This window comes from Leopardus geoffroyi, chromosome B1 (genome assembly GCF_018350155.1).
Source record: "Leopardus geoffroyi isolate Oge1 chromosome B1, O.geoffroyi_Oge1_pat1.0, whole genome shotgun sequence".
In the NCBI taxonomy this organism is placed as follows: domain Eukaryota; kingdom Metazoa; phylum Chordata; class Mammalia; order Carnivora; family Felidae; genus Leopardus; species Leopardus geoffroyi.
The window spans coordinates 126,747,793-126,770,093 of record NC_059327.1 but is presented as its reverse complement, the minus strand read 5'-3'; the positions used below and the strand labels follow the sequence as shown (position 1 = coordinate 126,770,093).

General features: G+C 38.0%; 1 protein-coding gene and 1 long non-coding RNA gene across 25 annotated transcripts in view; both read left to right on the top strand.

Annotated features, from left to right (window-relative positions):
• The first annotated feature begins 3,591 nt into the window (after positions 1 to 3,591).
• Positions 3,592 to 22,301, top strand: part of PDLIM5 (PDZ and LIM domain 5) — a 221,141-nt gene continuing 202,431 nt past the window's right edge. For 16 of the 24 annotated variants that reach the window (XM_045472522.1, XM_045472606.1, XM_045472655.1 and 13 more), the window contains exons 1-2: positions 3,630 to 3,757; positions 6,932 to 7,069. In XM_045472522.1, coding sequence (XP_045328478.1) covers positions 6,974 to 7,069 — 96 coding nt within the window. In that variant the 5' untranslated portion in view covers positions 3,630 to 3,757; positions 6,932 to 6,973. Of the gene's footprint in view, positions 3,898 to 6,931; positions 7,070 to 22,301 lie in introns of all 24 variants that reach the window. The other 8 variants (XM_045472698.1, XM_045472690.1, XM_045472623.1 and 5 more) reach the window with 7 other exon arrangements.
• On the top strand, positions 9,970 to 21,470 carry LOC123595266. Its single transcript, XR_006711100.1, has 4 exons — positions 9,970 to 10,134; positions 11,524 to 11,595; positions 12,103 to 12,590; positions 12,623 to 21,470. It is a non-coding gene; the product is annotated as an uncharacterized LOC123595266 (long non-coding RNA).

The following is a 22,301-nucleotide window of genomic DNA, read 5'->3' as shown; positions in this document are numbered from 1 at the left end:
GAAGCTAGTTTTAAAAAGTTTAAACTTAACTTTTTCCTCACACATTTCCTCAATTATGTAGGCTTCATGGATCTGCCCCGAGAGCCTTTCTCATCCATTTACTTCTTTCCTCTCTCTCTGTGCTTCTTTAGTGCATGCCTTTCTTCCCAGCATCCTCTGCATTTTAGATTTTAAACATTAAACACTCATACCTGTGAGTAGTCTGTTTGCCTTTCAGGATTAGGACTTAGAAGATAAATTGACTTAGAGTAATGTAGGAACTTTTTAAAGACTGGCACTTTATAGTTTATTGGGTGCAACTGTAAAAACTTGTCACAGCAATGCCATCTTGTAATTAAAAGTTTCTGTTATTTTTGAAACACCGCAAGAGGATTCTGAGTCATACATTGGATAATAAAATGTGAGAGCAAACATTTATTCACTTGGGTAAATACTGTGTTTAGATGGAAAATTCTTAAAAACTCTTCCTGCTAAATTAGTTAATCTTTTGATCCAGTTTTTTTTCCCCCTTTAGCACTGGCGATGACAAAGTGAAGCTTTTAATATGGTTTCCTTTGTGGTGAGTCCCTCATTGCTTAGCCCATGGAGTTTACAAGGCTAAGGACACTGGTCTGCTTTCCCAATGGATCAGTTATCATCCTGCTGCTAGTCTGTAGTCACAGACTGTCCTTCAAATCATGGCCAACCATTTCATAAATGTTCGTCATGAACAAGACAGAGAAGGGGAGTAAGAATGGTTTGGTGGCAATTCGTTCAAAAATGAGTTAAGGCACAGGCTCTACCAGAAATGGCTTAGGAGTTTCATCCTTTTTCATACACAAGTAACATATATACTCATAGTAACATGCAAGTATTTGATTTCCATAATTTGTTGCAAGTTGCATCTCTATGGCCCTCAACAGTGTTAGCTGCTATCCTTTTCCATCTTCTTTCTCTGGTCTTTAGGCTAGATGGCTTATTGAATTTACCAAGAAGTAGTGAGTTGAGATGAAAAGGACATGGTTTTTAGAGTCAGATCCTGTGATCTACTTCTGTCACTCATTAGTTATGTGTCCTTGGTTAAGTTTCTTATTCTCCATGTTTCTGTTTCTTCTTCTGAAAAAATACCTACTTTGCATGGTTGTAAGAGTTTAAAAAGATAATGTACATAAGTCACCAAGAACACTGTACATACTGAATGCTCAAGTTCTCTACTTGTCTTTTGGGGTATGTAAATAAATCTAATCAATTGTTTGGAAAGTTTCATAGGGCTACCGTTTATTTAACATCTACTTGGTGTCAAGCATGCTGCCAGGTACTTTATATATATTATCTCTACTCACAAAAACCTCAAAAGGTTATTTATAATTATTTCCTTAAGGATGAGGGAACCGAGATGTCGCTGCTGTCTGGGATGAATGGTTCTCACCTAAGCACATTATACAGTATTGGGGGTATAGGAATATTTCTAGGGAGGAGGTTTTTAAGCACTGTAGCTTAATAATTACCTGGATTGGGGGAGGGAGTGTTTTTTCAAAAAGCAGGTTACTGGGGTCTACCTGCAAGGATCCTGGGTCTGGGTGGGGCCCAGGAAAACGCAATTTTTAAAAGTTGTCTCTGTTATTTTGACACAGCTGGTTCTTTGGAGGACACTTGGATAAATGTTTCTGCATCATACCTTGTTTTTTTGTTTTTGTTTTTGTTTTTGTTTTTTTTTTACTTTCTTACAGCAGGCTTTAAACTGTGAGAGGAGGAAGCAGGCTAGCACCTGTAGGCTAAAATTTAAATTTGCCTAAGTAAGCAACACTCCTCTTATTCCTAACTTTTTCTCATCACTTCAAGGTGCTTACCCTCTGGTGAAATCTCTACATACTACTTACAGTTCTTGATATCTCTTTCAACCTTGTTGATCTAGGTTCAATTGAACTGTATCTATCAGCAGCAAACATGAAGAGGAGTAGAGATGCATCCCTTACAGGGTAACTCTAGCTATTGCCCTGCGGCACTGTCACAAACTAATTTCTTGCAATCTCAATTTTCTTAACTGGAAGTGGGGATGGCATTCGTTTTGTAAAGTTATGGTAAGGATTGCCATACTGTCTGGCACGTGGTATGTATTTGTAAAAGGCACTATTATTTATTTATTTTTGAGGTGAGGTATCAAACATGATAACATATATTAAAGTACTCCATAAACCAGCTTTCACACTAGGAAACTTTTCCTCCCAACATAACCTTTTGGAGAATGTGATGAATGCTTTGGAGCAGCACCACCCAATGAAACATAGTGTTAATCACATAGGTAATTTTAAATATCTTAGTCTCCACTCAAAAAAAGAAAACAGGTAAAATTTTAATAATATATTTTATTCAATCAAGTATAAAAACCTTATTATTCCAACATGTTATCAACATAAAATTATTAATAAGGTATTTTGCATTAAAATTTTCATACTAAGACTGAAATCCAGTATGCTTTTTTTTTTTTTTTTACTTCTATCATATCTCAATTTGGGTGCTAAATTTTCTTTTTTTTTTTAAGTTTATTTATTTTGAGAGAGAGAGAGAGAGTGGGAGGGAGATAGAGAATCCTAAGCAGAGGCCAGAGCCAGATGGGGGTTCTATCCCACCAAACATGAGATCATGACCTGAGCCAAAATCAAGAGCTGGATGCTTAACCCACTGAGCCAACCAGACGCCCCACTGGGTACTACATTTTCAATGGTGAAGTGAAATGTATTCCCACCCAAACAATAAAGTTGTGTTTAACAGAAATGCTACCCTGCTTCAGTTTTTAAATGTCAATTAAAATTATGTAACACAAAAAATTCAGTGCCCTAGTCCCAGTAGCCATTTTTCGAATGTTCAATAGCCCACATGGTTAAGTGTCTACGGTTTTGATCAGAAGAGCATTCGCCCTTCTCCTCTAGAAGGCTGTACTTCTAGGGGATTCATGGACCTTATGAAGTTCATTCTTGCTTTACATCTCCCTTGGTTAAAAATTGTCCTTTGCATTTCTTATAACCCATTCACAGTTTTAAACAGTCAACATGTTACTTTCCATATGTTCACTGAACATTATTTACGTTTGCTTATTAATAAATTCCGTGGTGGTCTAAATCCAGCAACTTTACTGAAACTGCCAAGTGGGCTATTGATTTGGACACAGGAAATAATGAGTATAGAGTGGTTGAAACGCTTTTGGCCGTTTCTTTCTATCAATGTCTCTTCTGGTACGATCATGGAATTTAACTTCTACATATCAGGATTACCAATTTTTACCTTCCTGACATGCAAACTTCAGGGGCTGAACTTCTTAGGGCACATAAAGCTCTCTCAAAAAATCAGGCAGTAGCCGCTGAACTTGCATAGCTAGGGATTTATCCAAAGCTCCCTTCTATTTTTAGCCAGAACAACTGCTTGCCAATTCAAAGTTTCTGGAGAGAGAAATACATCGCATTACAAAACAGACACGCGGAGCATACCTTTGCCAGGTACTGCTCGAAATCTCCTGACTACTCCCACCGAAACTCGGTAACTCAATTGTCTCCCTGCGCTGGCTTCAGCTCGCCTCTGCAAGCCCGCACGCCTGACTCTTTCGCACACCACTCCGCCCGCGCTGGGCTGCCCGGCCCGGCCGGGGGCGTGTCCCAGCCTGGGGGCGGGGCCGGGAGCGCGAGGAGGCGGAAGTTCCCGCGGGCGGTGGGGACGGCGCACGCACCCGGAGTCACTTGTCAGCGCTCGTCTGAAGCGGAGGCAGCGCCACGCCGGACTCGAGGTGAGCGGCTGCTGGGCGGGGATGTGCGGCTGTGATATCCCGCGGTGCGGGCTGGGAGAGGCGCTGGTTCTGCGCCCTGTGCGTGGAGGGAAGCCCAGCTGAGGAGGAGGGGGCGCGCCCTGCCCGATTCTGCTCCTCAGGTGCTTTCTGGGGCGGCGGAGTTGAGAGAGCCGCGTGGGAAGAGGAGCGCTGGGGAAAGGGCGGCGCGGGAGTGGGCGCGACGCCAGAGGACGAGCCCTGCAAGTTCCCGGAGCCGGGGCCGGCCGGGGCGAGCGCGGCGGAGGCGGGGACGTGGGGCTCCCGGGCACCCCCGCAGCGACCCGCCGGCCAGGCAGCTTGCCGGGAGTCACCGGGCACCTACCTCGGCGTGTGGATACAGCCCTGCGTGCACCACTTTGGGGTGTAGGGAGCTGCACTACGCGGGAAAGGCGTGTTATTTTTGGTTTGCTTTCGCGCTACTGAGAAGTGTTTATTTCCCCCGCGGATATTTACAGTTGTGTAACCTGTTGGCGAAACATCCGCGCGACCAGAAATAAAGCTGTTTTTTTGTTTTTTTTTTAATCTATCATAATCGCCAGATTTATCAATACTTGTAGGGCTTTCGTAAGACTGTGACTTCAGTGCATTTGACAATAAGTGGAAAAAGGAAGGGCGTTTGGACAGGGCAGAGGCAGGAGAATATTCGTGGCTGCGTCGGGCAGGGCAGGTCTAGGGTGTGATCGCCAGATCCTATCCCGAGTCCGCCTTCCTGACCGTGAGGACGTCGGACCTGCCTACCACGGAAATAGCCCGCTCGGGAGCCTTATTTGGCAAACAGGACTAGGCGTGAACCTCTGCTGGAAAACTGTCTTGTCTGCTTTCGGCCAGTGCCTGTGGCTTTAGTTCGCAGGCTCTACCCCCCTTACGTCTCGATTTGGGGAAAAAGAGAATCTCAAGATATACTGCTCTTTAATTTCAGACCTTCCTTGTCATTCTGAATTCTCCTTTCCTCCTTCCCACTTACCGGAGAAGTCGGGATAGAAGTGTGGGAAATACGAAGCTTCCTTCCCAAGTACTAGGGTGAGGGTATTGTTTAGACTTTCCCTAAAAGAAAATCCCAAACTATACAGAAGTTCCAACATTTTCATCGTGTTTGAAAGCAGAATAGACTGCTCATTATTTGTTGCCTGCTTAGTATTTTAGTAAGAGTTTGGGCACTAGTAACCAGATGCAGGAGACCTTGAAAAAGGCCAATAATAATACTACCATTGCTTAGGGATCGGAACGGTTAAGGCAAATGAAGCTAACAGAGGGAGAATACCAGAAATTAAATGACACTAGTTGTATAGTGGGGCCAGTGCTAGAAATTTTAATAAATGGGAGAAGTCAGGAAGGGAACTGCCAAGTTAAGGGAAGTTGCGTGCACATAGTTTGATATATAACATACATACGTTGTATGTACATACATTTTCTTGTAGGGAACAACGGGGCCAGAGGAAGTTGTACCTAACTTTCCCATTCTTCTCTTGATACAAGTTAAAGATTAAAAAAGGAGGGGGCAGGCTGCCTTTGAAATACCAGTTGGCTTCTCATACTTCTGATTTGTATCATATACCAGTGTCAAAACGGTCTTTCTCTACGAGTTCTATGAAAATTTTTTATAATAGCGGGAAAGCGATTAAACTATGTGTGACGCTTTATTATCTTTCTATTTGTTGTTCATGTGTATCTAACAGTTTGACTTCTGGCATGACTGCTGGGTCTTTTTAGTGCTCTGTGTTTATTGCATCAGTGCTGAATGTGTACTACCATGCTAGTGGAAAAGGTCATTTCATTTATGAGGTAGATACAGTGCAGATTTTCAGTGGTTTGATTTTTTTTTTTTTTTTAAGAACCGGGCTTAACTTGAAAGTTTTGCCTCATTTTCCCATTATAAGAAGATGTAATTTGTTTGCTTTTAATATACCCAATGGTTTAAATACCTACATCTGCCAATATTAATATTAATCACAGTGTTGAATGGGTTAAAAAAATGGAAAATTATTTAGACAGGTAATATAAAGTGGTGATTAAATCAAACAGCAGATTTTTCCAAGGAAGTGTGTCTTAAACAGCTTTTTTTTTTTAATGTGGTTTTAAAATTTTAAATTCTACATTTGTTACATTTTTAATATTTTTAAAGAGGGAAGTAATAGGTTTCCTAGATTACATTTTAGAAAATGTCCATTCCTCCCAGTTTCTCCCACCCACATATGACCATCATAACAACCAATACCAAACTCGAGGTCACACTTTTTTTTATCGTATACAAGTACAACCATTCGAGTCCTTATAAGCATACTTACAGCAAAACAAAAGACTGCACGAAGTGCTGCTTCTTTTCTGAAGCTCTACTTCCCTTTCATGCATTAGGGTTAACCTATATTCCCCCTCATTTAGTCAGTCTTATTCACTGTGTGCTTAATGTTCACTCTCTACTTTGCCTAATACGGTGTGTATGAAACAAAAAACATTTCTCACCGAAATATCATTGTGCTGGAGTATTACCTATCATTGCCTGTCTAAAAGAAAAGTAAATATTACTCTAAGCGTGGGAAACACTATGTGCCTGTAAGAGGCAATGCAAGTTGTAGTTTATGATTGGAGAGAAGAGTTTTGTGCATTAAAAAACAACTTATTTTAAAGAATGTTGTGTGTGGAAGGCATGAATGAGAGTCTACAGATTTCCAGTACTTTTCATATGTGAAAGTAGCTTAGAATTTAAGGACTTTTGCCAACTGCAGGCAAAAGAATGTATGAGGTAGAGGGAAGCGGAAAATCATTTTGAATTAAACCTGAAATAAATTCTTGTTCTTTCTCCTATATATAATGATGTGTTATAAAATACTTTCAGTTAAAGTTTGTATGCAAGAAGCCACAAATTGTACTATAGCAGTTTGTAGAACTGATCAAGTCTAGAAGTGTATCCTGATACGGAATTTTTAGACTATGGAAATTGGCATCAGTTTGGAAATTGTATGTTAGCTCATAGATTCCTTTCCTTAGAACTTAATATAGACTTATCCTTCACAGCTTCTCATCCCCCCCAAGACAAAATACTGAACATAATTTAGTTGAGTTTATATTAAGTACACTTAAATATGTAATAGGGCTTCAAATAATCTTTTTTGTTAACCATCTAATTTTCTTTCACAGTGTCTTTCATTTTCTGGGATTGAACTTTGAGCTGTTAGAGCCATGAGCAACTACAGTGTGTCCTTGGTTGGCCCAGCTCCTTGGGGTTTCCGGCTGCAAGGTGGCAAGGATTTCAACATGCCTCTGACAATCTCTAATGTAAGCAAACTTCACAGATTTTATTACGGATGTTCATTCGATGCTTAGTCCTGGAAACCTCAGGGCTGAGTTGTTGAGTTCTCTGGATAACCTGTACTCATCACAATTGCTTATGGGATTTGATCTTCTCAAACTTAGTTATGTATAATCAAGGATGCGGTGGGGAGGGAATTTAGCAAGGATAATTGATTTCACTTAAGCTTATTTTCAGTTTCACTTAAGCTTATTTTCAGTTTCCTCCATCTATTAGTAAGGATAATGGAAAGCATTTAACTAGGGGGCGGACTTCAAATCTTTGAACTGTCACTAATTTGGAGAATTCTCTGGACCTCCGTTTCCTCATATGTAATATTAGAAGGTTGCACTATGGGATTTTCATGATCTCTTTTAGTTCCAAAAGCTAATTAAAAACTGTTGATCAGTACTGAATAAAATGACTGTTTTTGGTGTTATTTCCTCAGCTCACTTTCTGGTGAAGATGATAGCCAACAGTAAAAGTGCCAAAAGCTATTTACCTTTGAAGAGGAATTGAAGGGCTTGGATCTCCTATTTAGATAGTCACCTTGTACATAATTGAGATTTGGTTGTTTACTTCATTATGAATTTAGTTTGAATATATTCTGTGTATCCAATTTGAGGATATATTTTGATGATGATGATGATGATGATGTTTTTTGAGGCCTGACTGTGTGTCAGGCACTGTTTGACTTTTATCACCAGTGGATAATTATTGGTATTAATTACTTCTACAACATTCCAGACGGCTTTTTTTTTCATAGTCAAATAAATATGAATATCCACTCCCCGTTTACTTATATGATAGTATAGTATACATGCTGTTATGTGTCTTTTTTCTAATTTACCATGGAGAATTTTCCCTAGAGTTTTTTTTTTTAAACAACTATATAGAATTCTTTTGTAGAGAAGTAGCATTTATATGACCAGTCCTTTATTGAAAGGCATTTATATGATTTCCAGTATTGCTGTTATATACAGTGCTATAGTGAATACCATATATACATAATTTTTTATGTATATGCATATACACACAGTTGACCCTTGAACAACACAGATTTGAACCGTGTGGGTCCACTTACATGGGAATTTTGAAAAAATAAATATACATACCATCTAGTAAATATATTTTGTCTTCCCTATGATTTTTGTAATATTTTCTTTTTTAGTTTACTGTACTGTAAGAATACAGTATATATAACATACAACATGTTAATTGACTTTATGTTATTGGTAAGGCTTTCAGTGAACAGTAGGCTATTAGTATAGTTAAGTTTTGGGGGAGTCACAAGTTTTATATGGATTTTCGACTGCATGGGGGAATCGGTGCCCCAGTCCCCATGTTATTCGAGGGTTAACTATATATATATATATACATATGTGTGTGTATATACACACATATATAATTTTGATTGTTGTGCCAATTTACAATTTTGTGCAATGCATGAAAATACTTACTCCCCCGAACCACTGCCCACCCCCCCCACCCCCAGCAGCCTTGCTAGCAAACCTGGATTTTTGCCAGGTGCTTTACATGCATCATCTCATTTAATTCTCACGTAAACCTGCAAGGTAGTGGTATTATTCCCGTTGTACAAAACTGTGCTATGAGCTTACATGGATGGTGTGGAAGAGCTGGCTTTCAAGCAGTTATGCTATGTGACTTCGCTAGTAATAAATTTTATCTATAGATCTTTCTTTCTTTCTTTCTTTCTTTCATGTTTATTTTTGAGAGAGAGAGAGAGAGAGAGAGAGAGAGAGACAGAGCACAAGTGGGGGAGGGACAGAGAGCGAGGAAGGCACAGAATCCGAAGCAGTCCCCAGGCTGTGAGCTGTCAGCACAGTACCTGACATGGGGCTGGAACTCATGAGCCATGAGATCATGACCTGAGCCAAAGTTGGATGCTTAACCAACTGAGCCATCCAGGCGTCCCTTCTTTTTTTTTTTTTTAAGTTTGTTTATTTACTTAGAGAGAGAGAGAGAGCTGAGGAGGGGCAGAGAGACAGAGGGAGAGAAAGAATGCCAAGCAACATACACCAAGTGTGGAGCCCGACACAGGGCCGGAACTCACGAACCTTGAGATCATGACCTGAACTGAAATCTAGAGTCAGGCACTTAACCGACTGAGCCACCCAGGCGCCCCTAATAGATGGTTTCTTTAATCAGATTGTTTCTCTAATACTTAGGAATTTATTGTTTTAATTATAGATGTATATATGTATAAATATATATATACACACACATATTGCTTCCAACAATATATGTATGTACAACTTGATGTTGAAAAGTTAAAAATAAGTTTGCAACACTTAAAAACCTCTCTAGGGTATACAGTTTACTAATGGAGTTTTCCTTGTTTCTTGGCTGTGAATTTTTTTAAACAGTTAACTTTCTTTTTTTTTAAACAGTTTAATTTACCACCAATTTCTGTCTTGATTCCAGTTAATCAGAGTTTACAAGGAAATACATATATGTAATCCAGTTTCTAAGTTTTAAGATTTTATGGTTGGATGAAATTTTAAATGGAAAGCATCCATATGAAAATGTGTCTTGTTATTTATTCCTGTTTGAGCAAAGCAAGTTTATTTTCTCTTATTGAAGATCTCCTTTGAGGACAGGAATGATATTTGAATATTGTCTTGTTTTTATGTTCTGTTAACATTATTTATATTAAATTTGAATATCCTGCTTTATAGATATCGGACTAACGAAAGTTACTGTTTAGTTTCAAATGCATGTGTTTTTGTTGGGAAAGGAGTCCAGAAACAAATTGACACCTAATGAAACAGACTAAATCATCACTTTGTTGTTTGGTAATAGAAATGCAAATGGAATGTGTAAATTTTATAGTATCATGCCTTTAAAAGAATTTTCTGTGCTTCGGTTCCCTGGCAGACAATTTGAGGCCTAGCTCCATGTTGTGATGCTGATACAACAGAACACTGTGTACATACATATGTGCCCTCCTCTGGCACAGAAGAAATGCTTTCCTTGTGTAGACAGAGTGCTAATTAAAGGATTTTGAACATACTGATTAAAAGAGACCACGGTAACAAAGCTGCTGAGTTATTTCTGTTCTCTTACAAAAGTCTCTGCCATCTCCTGTGACCTTTTTGGGCCTTGTGCAGTGGGGCATGCAATTCATTCTGGACTGGAGAGGATGGGAAGGGGAGGGGAGGAGGGAAGGGAATTTTGGCTCAACTGTGCTGCTAGGCTGTTGGCCTTCATTGTAGTTATTTTTAACCCTTTGTGTGGTTCAGTTTAAACATGCCTAGTAGTACTGCCTAATAAAGATGTGTGCCTAATAACTAATTTATATTGTAGTGAGATTAGTAATGTTATACCTCATCTTACTTACTTCTCTGGTTGTATTCTGCTTTAATTATGTCAAATTATTGGGATATATTTCTGTGGTCACTGGGTTGTTTAATGAATAGTATCAAGAAGTAATTAAAACTTGAAAGCATGCCTTGAAACATATAATTTAATGATTCTCTTATTTTAATAGTATATATGAAATTCTTAGCAAGGTCTGGCACGTAGTACTCTTTCAGTTGTTACTTTTTACAATAATATTGTAAAATTAAAAGGAAAAAATTGTTTAGAGACTTGAAATATCAAATCCCCCATAATTGTGGGTAATGTAGGAGTTATGTATATATTTTTTACTTAGAGTTTATTAGAATTTGAAAAGAAAAAAAAATCACAAGTGTGTGCTTAGCTAGGAACCTGCATGTTTATGTTTAGAGTTCAAAAGTAGACGTTTTCGTCTGGTTAGGTGTTGGCTATGTTGAACTCCACAGGGCTATTTATGGTCCCCTATAACATTGGGGCTCTGTGACAGCAGATGTATTTGTGACAAATAGGCCATTGGCTGGGACTTCAACATTCTGTTTTGAGATTTTGTTGTTACTAGCATATGAATATGCTGAATATGACTTTGTGTATTAAAGCATGCACATTATATAATTTTAACATTTCACACAAATTTGCCCATTATCTATATTGTATGATTTTTGCATTCTTTTTTAGTAGGTGGTTTTCTAAGACAAGATTGGTAATTCCTGCAGACTTTTAAAAAGATCTTCAGATTGCTGTAACTGTATAATCATATGTCATTGTCTTCAGTTTCCTATTTTTAAATTGGAGTGCTGGCTACAGGACTTTTTATGACCCTGTATTTATGAAATTGCCTTCAAGCCACGGAATGTGGGGACGGGTTTCATTGTAGCGGTGTGGGTTATTGGTCTTTGCCAGTATATTTTATAAGAAGAAATAGGAGACTTCTTGCACAATTCAAGGCCGTATCTTGGCAAATTGATGTTCCTCATGATGGAATTACAGGAAGGATGATATATTTTAAGTATGGCATCCTGAAGTTGCAGTACTCTGCTGTGTATTGCTTTCTGATTTATGATGTTAGAGTTTTTTCCTTAAGTGTCAGTATTTGGATTTCCTGAAGATGATCTCCCAGTTCTCCATAAACACATCTACATTGTTTCATTAGCAGGTAAGAATGAGGTCAGATAATTTAATACAGATAATAATAATGATTTTGATTCTCAAGAGTTAGGGGAAGATTAGTTGTTACCAGCTCAGATACGATTTTAGTTGGATTTGAAAAGCAGAAGAAATTTACTATTTTCTGGAGTGTGGACCTCAGCTTGGGAGTATAAGACAGAACAGAAAAAAAAGCTGTGAAATATTTTGCCAAGAATTCATCCATTCAGCAGTTATAGGAATACTTCCTGGAAGCCTTTTAAGAAGATGCAAAGTGTTGGACATTACAGTGGTTGGGGAGAAAAGAAATAAGTACAGTACTAGACATGGTCATAAGACCTTCACAAAAGGATAATTGATAGTTACGAAGATACAGATAAGTGTTTCTCAGTTTCAGTAGGTGTGGATCTTTTGTATTTGTGGGGTCACCTTCCTACAGGAGAAATTAATTGAAATGATCCTTGAAGGATGAAATTTGAACATCTCAAAGTCAACATTTCTCTGTGTTGGTTTTCAGTGCAAAGTGAAGACGAAGACTTTTCTTGGCCATTGCTTGACCCTGAGCAAAGCTGTGAATATAGTTGAGTGATTCTCCAGACAGACCAGCTGCAGAGTTTCCCTCCTAGAGGGGGACAGAAAGAGACTTTCAGTCCTCTCAGGCTGAAATGGGAGAACCATCCTACCTTGAATAAATGGGCCCATTGTTAATTTTAAGCTGTTGGGTATTTTCTTTTACATTCCCTTCCAACTACCCTGTCGTTATGCCAAGTTGGAAAGTTAATGATTTAGTATGTATAACTGCATAATGTATATTTCACATGTATGGTCACCTTCTGCTTTAAAAGTATTAATTACCTTGTGTGTGAGGCACAGAGACCTATTTTTTCTGTGTGGTAATTTTCTATCATTGTCGTGACAAGGGTAAAGAACCTCCAGATAATTCTGAAGATGTTTTTCTGGGTTGTTATTTGTAAAGAAATGAAAAATCTTATCAATAATAAGATAGTAAATAAGTAGTAAGTAAGTAAGTAAGTAAGTAAATAAGTAGTTTTAGAATAGTGGAGCTTGATTTTTTTAGTTTTAATGAATGTTAGGCATTTTGGAAGGCTCTTTGTTCAAGTAAGAGGAATTTTACTGGTCTGTAGGCTATCTGTGTCTGATGGAGGAAACAATATTGTAGAGAGTAGACGAAGTAAGAATGCTAAACCTAAGTAAAGGAGATTTTTAGATAACTTGTTCACCTACTCATCGATCAGATATAATATCTACTTAAACTGAGAATATTGAAGACTGTGGGGTTATTTTCAGTTATTTTTGAGAACTTTCAAGGCAAACAATGTTTCTTTATGATAGTTGTTGGTCAGGTTGCAGTGTGAATTCATAGTTAACTGGTTGTCTTCATCCAAAATATCCTTTCTGCAGTAGTTCTTACCCAGATTCTCATATACCATGAGACTCGTGGCCCCCAGTTACAACTGCATGGAGGAAAAACTCTGGTATCAGTTAGGTAATCTAGAAGCACACATCGCTCTGGACAAAAAAGGGGTTGTTTCTTTGGTGTCTTGTAAGGGATAATTACGTTCAGTTTTAGTAGGTGAGACTCTAAGCCTTTATTTAAATTTCTGAGATATAGAAGTATTGGCTGTATAATACTATATAATATAAAACATGACAGAATGAGACCCTAGTATGTGAAATATCAATTTTTGTATGCATTTGTAAATAAATGACATAAGGAAATGAAAAGAGAAAAAATTGAAGCAGTTAATGTAGTGACCTTGGTGACTCTTAACTTAGGTATTCTATGTGCACAGCCACTCAGTAGCCCTGTTGGGAATGCAGGTTTGGTTGTTAAATTACAAAAGTGGGAAAGTAACTTTTCTAGCACAGGTACTCTGTTTTAATGAAGATTTTTCTTTTTTTTTTTTGGTAATAAACTATTTATGAATATACAAAGCGGACAGTATTGAATGAGTGTTTAAAGTTCGGTTTGGAGGGCCCCTGGGTGACTCAGTTAAGCATCTGAATTCAGCTCAGGTCATGTCTCACAGTTCTTTGAGTTTGAGAGCCCTGCATTGGTTTCTCTGCTCTCAGCTGGGAGCCAGCTTTGGATCCTCTGTTTGCGTCTCTCTTTGCCCCTCCCCCCAACTCACTGTCTCCCTCTCTCAAAAATAAATAAACATTAAAGGAAAAGTTAGTTTTGGAAGAATTTTTTATAATATTAATGAAACCATATGTTCACTTCACTATCTTTCCCCACCTCATTTTTTTCTTGTTTTACATGAGTGGTGTTATCTACCCTTGTGTAAGTAAGCATTTCTTTGACAGCTGTTGATGTTGCCCATTTTATGTGATGATTAATGGAACAAAGTCTATCAACCTCTTTGGCGTTTAGTACTCCCAGCAGGACTAGATAGTTACAGCCCATGTCCATGATAGGCCTACATGAAAGAGCAAAATGGACTGGGAAAGTTAACAGGAGGAAATGGAAAAGAGCCACATTAGGTGGAGAAGAGAGACAATTTAAAAAAGGCCACAGTGGAGCACTTATTTACTGGGTAACATTTGGTACTCAGGCAATCTTCTTAACCCTTCACCCCTTCCTGCCTTTAAAATTTGGTTAATTTATGCTTCTTTTTAGGTAATATATTCATAGGGTTTGAAGTTCCAAAGATACAATAGCATGTACAGGAGAGTCTCATTTTTCCCGCCATTCATTTCCTCTTCTGGAAGCAACCAGTGCTAACATTTTCTTGTGTATACTTTCAGAAATGATCTATATAGATGCATGTATATACATATATATCCTTTCCACCCTCCTTTTCAACACAAATTGTATCCTTAAAAACTATATATTTTTTGGCATTTTTTTTCCACTCAACCCCAAATTAATAAATATATCTTTATTCTTTTTATATAAAGCTGCATTGTTTGGATTGGTCATGATTTATTTAACTGTTTCCTATTGATAGGTCATGATTTATTTAACTGTTTCCTATTGACAAGTTGTTTCTTGTGTTTTACTGACACTGCATTGTAATTTTTGCATTTATATACGTTGCATATATGTGAACGTATCTATCAGATAAATTCCTAGAAATGGAATTGCTGAGTCAAAGGGCTATGTATATTAATGATTTTGATTGATAGTGCCAAATATCTCTATGGAGGCACTCCTGCCCACAATATGAGAATGCTGGTTTCCTCATACTTTCACTAGCCCATGTTTCAACAGCCTTTGATCTTTTCTAATCAGATGGGCCTATTTCCACTTTTCTCTTTTTTATAGGACTTAATCACAAGTATTCTACTGAGGATTTTGTTTTTAAGTGGTTCATTATTTCCCATTTTGCATGAACATATGAAATAAAAAATGTGCTGCTCTTCTGTAAATGATACCATTAATTTCTAGGGATGATAGTCTGAGTTTTGTCATGCAGTTTTGATTAATAGTTACCTTTATCATTTATTTCCTGTTTTTTAAAAAATTTATTTCCTATTTCCAAATGGATTTCCTCTCATTGTTAACATATTACTTCCAATTACATGGTGAAATATTTTGCTTGTTTTTTCTTGAACGGTTTTTGGCATATTGCCCTGCCGTAGACTTTCTGGAAAGTTTAAGCAGATCACATTTAATAGATTCAAGGTTGTTACTTCTAGAGTTTCTCCTGGAGCCTGATATATTGTGGGATTTCAAATCCTGCTCTTCTCTAGCTCCCTTTAAATGATGTAACAAGGAGACTGGCCATTATGAGCTGTTCAGTATGGCCCTCAGACACAGTAAAATTCACCCCTAGCAGACTCACTGTGTTTTCATTTTCAACCTTTATTGGCCAGTAGAGCTTAACTGAAGTGTTAAGTGTTCCATAGCATAGTGAGTCAGGCATTGTGAAGGCATACTAACAATAGATTTCTTCATTTTACCTTGGTTTAAACAGCAGGCTATGTGTGTTGGTAACCTTGGTGACAAAAAAGAGTAAGGATGCCAGGGATGTTTGTATTTTATGTGGTTAAAGGAGGGATGTGGAATTTCCCTTTAGTGTGTTGCTATAAATTTTTAAATATGATGAGAAGAGGGCCACCTGGCTGGCTCACTTGGTGGAGCGTGCAACTCTTCATCTCAGGGTCGTAGGTTCAAGTCCCACGTTGGGCACAGAGAGTACTTAAAAATAAAATCTTTGAAAAATATATGATGAGAAGAATTTGGAACTAGATAAGAATTTGTACCATTGGTTATTTGAATTCTGTGACTTGTTAAACATTTTTTTCCAGAATCCAAAAATTGATTTAACAGTGGCCATTGTTTTTCTTGATGATTGTCTTGGGTAAATTTTGATTTACCAAAATTTTATTTTAATGACATTAACAACTGAATGCCATTTACCATTAGTTCTGTCAGGGACTTAAGTGTTGTGATTTGGTTCTGTTGAGGATCCCAGTTATTAGCTCAGGATTTCACAAATGATTTCTGAGATTTTAATTTTTATAGGTGGCAAAATTAAAAAAAAATTAGTAAGGTTGTATAATGTTGGCTGGAGGTGGTTGTGGGTATGTTCTGAAGGTATTTTTCTTCTTGGGAAAAGGTAGTGGAGGACAAATGTCCTTTAGAAAACAAATGCTTTATCCCTTAAATTGGAACCCTTAGAGATGTTCTAGAGAAAGAAATTTATACAAAGATAAAAGCATTTTTATGCATGTCATTGTCATGATTTTGAACATTCTCTTGAAGTATCTCTATGCTACTTATAAATATTCTACAAATAATTCTTCTGGTCTTTTTATAGTAGGCATTTCTTTTTGTATATAACTGTCCATTCTGGAAGATTCTAATTATTGGTATCCAATTCTCAGAGTGATATTCAATATTTTAGTAGGCACATGTTTCCAAACTTCATCAGTGGTTTATGCCCTTGTAGTTTGGTTCTTCATATTCAGACTGGCAAGTTGCCCAACCAGGAATTCTGAAATCCTGCATTCAATGCATTATTGTCCTATTTAAAAACTGTTAACAGGGGCACCTGGGTGGCTCAGTCGGTTGAGCATCTGACTTCGGCTCAGGTTATTATCTCATGGTTCGTGAGTTCGAGCCCTGCGTCGGGCTCTGTGCTGATAGCTCAGGGCTTGGGGCCTGCTTTGGATTCTGTGTTCCCTCTCTTTCTGCTTCTCCTCTGTTCACACTCTGTCTCTCTTTCAAAAAAAATAAATAAAGATTTAAAAAAATAAATAAATAAAAATAAAAACTGTTAAGAGCTTCCTGTTATCTGTTGAGTTATTGCTATATTCCTCTGCCTGGCATTCAGGCTGCATATAAATGGGCCCACTTAATACAGCTGAGTTTATGGTCCAAAATGCCCATTTTTAACCTTAATCTTTTTGGTCCTTAATTTTTTGGTCTCTTAATTTTTTGGTCTCTTAATTTTTTGTGCTTACTACCTTTGTTTTCTTCTTACCTCTAAAGTTCTACCTATCTTTCAAGGCACATTCATATACCAGGTGCTCTTCCAAATTTTTGACTACTCCAACTTGCTTGGGTCTCCTTTCTTTTCTATATTAAGTAGTAATAACAATAGCAATGTAAATATGCTGACATTTATTGAGCCCGTGTTATTGTCTAGGCCCTGCTGTAAGTGTTTTCCTCATGTTCCAGTATTTAATCCTCATAATGACCCACTGAGGAAGTATGATTTTAAATCTCTGATTTATAGATGAAGAAACTGAGGGAGGAAGAAGTTAAATAACATGCCCAGAGTTACACAGATGGTAATTGATTAGGCTTAGGATTTGAAATCAAACGGAGTAGTAATAATGCTTTTTTTAACCAGGTTCTCTCTTTTCTGGGAATAGATGACAGTTTTAACTACTGACGGCCAAGTTCGTGAATGTGTTGTTTCTTCTTCTTCTTCTTCTTCTTCTTCTTCTTCTTCTTCTTCTTCTTCTTCTTCTTCTTCTTCTTCTTCTTCTTCTCCTCCTCCTCCTCCTCCTCCTCCTCCTCCTCCTCTTCCTCCTCTTCCTCTTCCTCTTCTTCCTCTTCCTCCTCCTCCTCTTCCTCCTCCTCTTCCTCCTCCTCCTCCTCCTCCTCCTCCTCCTCCTCCTCCTCCTCCTTCTCCTCCACCTCCTCCTCCTTCTTTTCCTTCTCTCTCCCGTGTGTGTATTTCTTAGAGAGACAATACATGCTGGAGAATCAAAGACTTGTATAAATGGGAATAACTGAGATTATTAAAAAAAAAAAATGACTGCTTTCCAAAGTGATTATCAAAGCCAATCTAAGAAATTTTACAAATGTAGATTTCAGGCCCTAGACTTTGAATTCAGGATGTTTAAGGATTCTTACATGCTGTCTGGATATTTCTCATCTACCTTTTGCGTTCCATTTTGTACACTAATATTTGGGAACCATGTATGGTATTGCTTTTTTAGAAAACATTTTTACTGTAGACCTTTTGTTAGGTCATTTCAGCAAAAAGGCTGAGGCTAAGTTACATTGGAACTGTCCTTGACTAAACAACGTGGTAGATCGACTTTTTTTCAACCATCAGTCTTTTGTCAGTTTTCAGAGTTCAATCACCATAGGTCAAATTATTTTTGTAAATAAATGACAATCAGAGTTTAGTTCTGTTTACAATGTTTTATTAGATTTTTTTTTGAAGCTTTTCTATTTATTTTGAGAGAGAGAGAAAGAGAGCACAATGCCCTGAACAGGGGAGGGGGCAAAGAGAGAGGGAGAGAGAGAATCCCACGTAAGGTCCATGTGGAGCCAGACGTGTGGGGCTTGATCTCATGAACTGTGAGATCATGACCTGAGCGGAAATCAAGAGTTGAATACTCAACCGAATGAGCTACCCAGGCACCCCTGTTTACAATGTTTTAAGTATCTTTGTGACAAAGAGTTAGAGGATTGAAGTTGACATACTAATTATAATATTTTAATACTATAAAAGTTAATAATGTTAAATTTACCAAAGACTTTTTTAGGAATTTTTGACTATACTTGGTTTTATTTTATACTTCATTGCTAAATCAAAGTGGTAACCTGTTAAAAAGAACTAGTTACAGTTTTTTTAATCCCATGAACCAGAGAATACTACAGACTTTTGGTCTTCATATTAGATTTCACAGCAGTATAGTGTAAGTACATATAAATAGGTCATATACTTTGTTAAATTGTAAACTCTCTTACCAGGAAAAAAACCCTTACACTGTGAGTCTTATTTACTCAAGATCGTGCTGGAATTCCCAATTTGTGTTCATTAGCTGTTGACTGATGATCATAATGATAATAGAGGACAGATGGGAAGCCGGGTTGCAATCTCAATCAAGTTTCCTATATAGTTGTCTGTTAATGTACATAATTGATAGAATTAACTGATGAAGCATTTTGGTGTTCCTTGTTTTTAGTTCTAGTTAGGCTTTGACTTTCTAGGAAATGTCCCAGAGGTTACATCATATGATAACCCCCTGCCTCCCAAGGTACAGTCTTTCTCTGTGCCAGTCAGAATTTGTTTTCTGTAACTTTGACCCGATGATTCTGCTTCTCTCCTTTAGTGCTATGCACAACAAAGGATAACAGCCTTTCAAATAGTGACCGAGTTGTATTTCCCTTGGAGTCTTGTGGATATTCTGTAGGAAGCCATTTCTTCAAATGTTTCTCTCATGGCACTTTGCCTCTGTCTTCACACCCTTGGGCACATGCTTTTAGAAGTTTTTAAATGTCTCCTTATGTTTGACTCTCAGAACTGATCTATTAAGACCAATGCAAAAGTATAGTTATTAAGTCAGGAAGCTTATTTTTGTATGACTAGATAGTGTGGGCTTTAGAAGCTGCTCTGAGCAGTGGGCTTAATGGAACCATCAGTGTTTTCTCTGTATGCTTTTGTACTGTTTGAAATTTTTAAACAAAAGAGAAAGAGAAAGAGAAAGAAAACTAAAACTGGTTATGCTTTGTACATGTGTAAATTGAGGCTTGTCTGGACATACGTGGAGGGTAGCAGAGCCAAAGAGGGCAGGGGTGTGTGTATGGGTGTGTGCTGCTTGTGTGAAAGATCAAGGAACCTCATGGCAAGGAATTTAGGAAACAGATAATTGAGTGTATTCAAGCATAGTCTCTGGAGATTTTTGTTATTTTGTTATCTTTTATGAGAGATGGGTAAATTCATGGTATAGCAGGGTATATCCTCTTGGTATCATCTTCTAGCACCGCCTTTCTCCTGAGTGATTTATGCCAGAGTCCAGAGATGGCAAGGAGTGATTCAACACCTATTTATTGATCTCTTACTGTGTACTAGGCTTTGGGTACAGAGGGTGGTTCTCTATTTTCTAACATAAAGGCACACAGAACGTGATATGAAATATGTGAAGGAGCTTAGGCGTAGGAGAGGACTTACATGTAATCAGATCAGGAAGAGGACACAATAATGTGTGTTGACCATGTAACCCGTGTTAGGATAGCAGGGAACTGCTAGAGGAGGATCTGTAGAATCCATGGAGGAGACACAAGAAGAGGCAGTGGCAGGCAGAATTTGCCATACCAACATCTGGACTTGGAGTTATTTTTTCATTATCGTTATTGAGCATCTGCTGTGTGCTCAGTACTGGCCTAGATACTGAAAATACAGTGATAAGCAAAACGAAGTCCTTTGTGTTGTGGACCTCATATTCTAGTAAATGGGACTGGTAACTCAAAATATATAAATAAATAAGCAATGTAAATTAATAAGGCGATATGCTAGGGAATAATTGGGGGAAAAGGTTGAGTGTCTGGGGTGGTAAGGGTTTTACTTTATTTTTAAATGTTTATTTTGAGAGTGGGGGTGGGCAGAGAGACAGGGGGACAGAGGATCCAAAGTGGGCTCTGTGCTGACCGCAGCAAGTCTGATGGAGAGCTAGAATTCACCAACCATGAGATCATGACCTGAGCTGAAGTCAGACACTTAACTGACTGAGCCACCCAGGTGCCCCAAGGGTTTTACTTTAAATTGGGGGTCAAGAAAGGTCCTTCTGACTGAGGAGGTGACATTGACTTAAGAATAAGAAGCCAGTCACGGGAAGAGCCAGGAGGACAGTATTGCAGACAGAGAATGGGAAGTGCAAAAACCTTGAGACAGGAAAGAGCTTGGTGTGTTCAGGGGATAGAAAAGAGGCTAGTGTGGCCACAGTGCAGTGAGCAAGGAGGAAAGTGGAGTGAGATGAGGTGCATCTAGTGTCAGAATGAGAGACGAGGAGGTTCAGGGTGCTTGAGGAGGATAACATTGGAAGCAATCATAGGACCACTCTTGGGGATTTTAGAGGATCCTGATTCCTTTGGATTAGAGCTGAGCTAGAGAGAGTGGGTTACTAACTATTGTGACCTTACCATATCTACAAAGTGATATGTTTTATTCATTTATTTAAAAATATTTTTATTTATTTTTGAGAGAGAGAGAGAGCGAGCACACGTGCGTGTGAGTGCGGGGGGGACAGAGAGAGAGAGTGAGACACAGAATCCAAAGCAGGCTCCAGGCTCTGAGCTGTCAGCACAGAGCCCAATGTGCTTAACTGACGGAGCCACCCAAGCGCCCCAAATTGGTGTGTTTTATTGTTTTATAAATTGGTTTTGGTAAAAAAAAAAAAAAAAAAAAAAAAAAGGAATAACTGTACACCCTGCCAAAGTGACTCTTCCGAAGTAAAATACTCAATATGTTTGTTTTGAAAAGTTATTTATTGTTACAGCATATACATTATTATTTTTTCATTGTTATTTACTCACTTATTACATTTTTTCTGTTTTGTGTTCTTTTAATTTTTTTATCACTGTAAGAAGCAGCTTGTTGCCCAGATGGCTTCTGTTTTCATTTCCTTGTGATGTTATGACCTCTTCTATTTTAATAAAGAAATGTTGCATACACACTGAAGAGTTGTTTACAAATTATGTTGATTAACACTTTTGTTAGAGTATGCCTCAGAGATAAAGTGAGTGTTAGGATGTTTATTCTAGGTCCCGTATGTTGAGCTGAAAAAGGTTTTAAAATGTATCTATTTTTAAAAAGAATGCTTTAGCTGTTGGTTGGTTGGTTGAAGTACCCAAGGTCAAAAGTTACGTTTTGTGACCTTTAATTATCTTAAGTGGAGGGAGTTTATAAGATTTAATGTTTTTCATTTCTGAATCTTTCAGAGAGGTTACTTGGGTAGGGTTAACATCTAATAAGAGCAGTTGCCCGTTGATAATTTAGTAGACACATTGGTAATGGATAAACTGAGAGTGTCATCGCTATCATATAAATGTAAGTCTGCAGTAATAAATGACAGTGCCTTTGTAAATTATGTAACTTCATACTTCATACTTAGATTAGTTTTTTATAAATTCAAGACAAGAATGAGCTTTCCTGTGAGTTTTGGGTTATATTTACAAAATCATGCTTTACAACCAACTTACAAATTATCTGTAGTACATTAAATATGATAAAAGAATGCACTAGTGTAAAATTTTAGATACAGTTTTCTTGATGATATTATCTTAACATTTAAGTAACCTGGGGCGCCTGGGTGACTCCGTCGTCTGGGCATCCAACTTTTGCTCGGGTCATGATCTCGCAGTTCACAAGTTCAAGTCCAACATCAGGCTCTGTGCTGACAGCTCAGAGCCTGGAGCCTGCTTCAGATTCTCTGTCTCCCTCTTTCTCTGCCCCTCCCCCATTCATGCTCTGTCTCTGTCTATCTCTCCAAAATAAATAAACATTA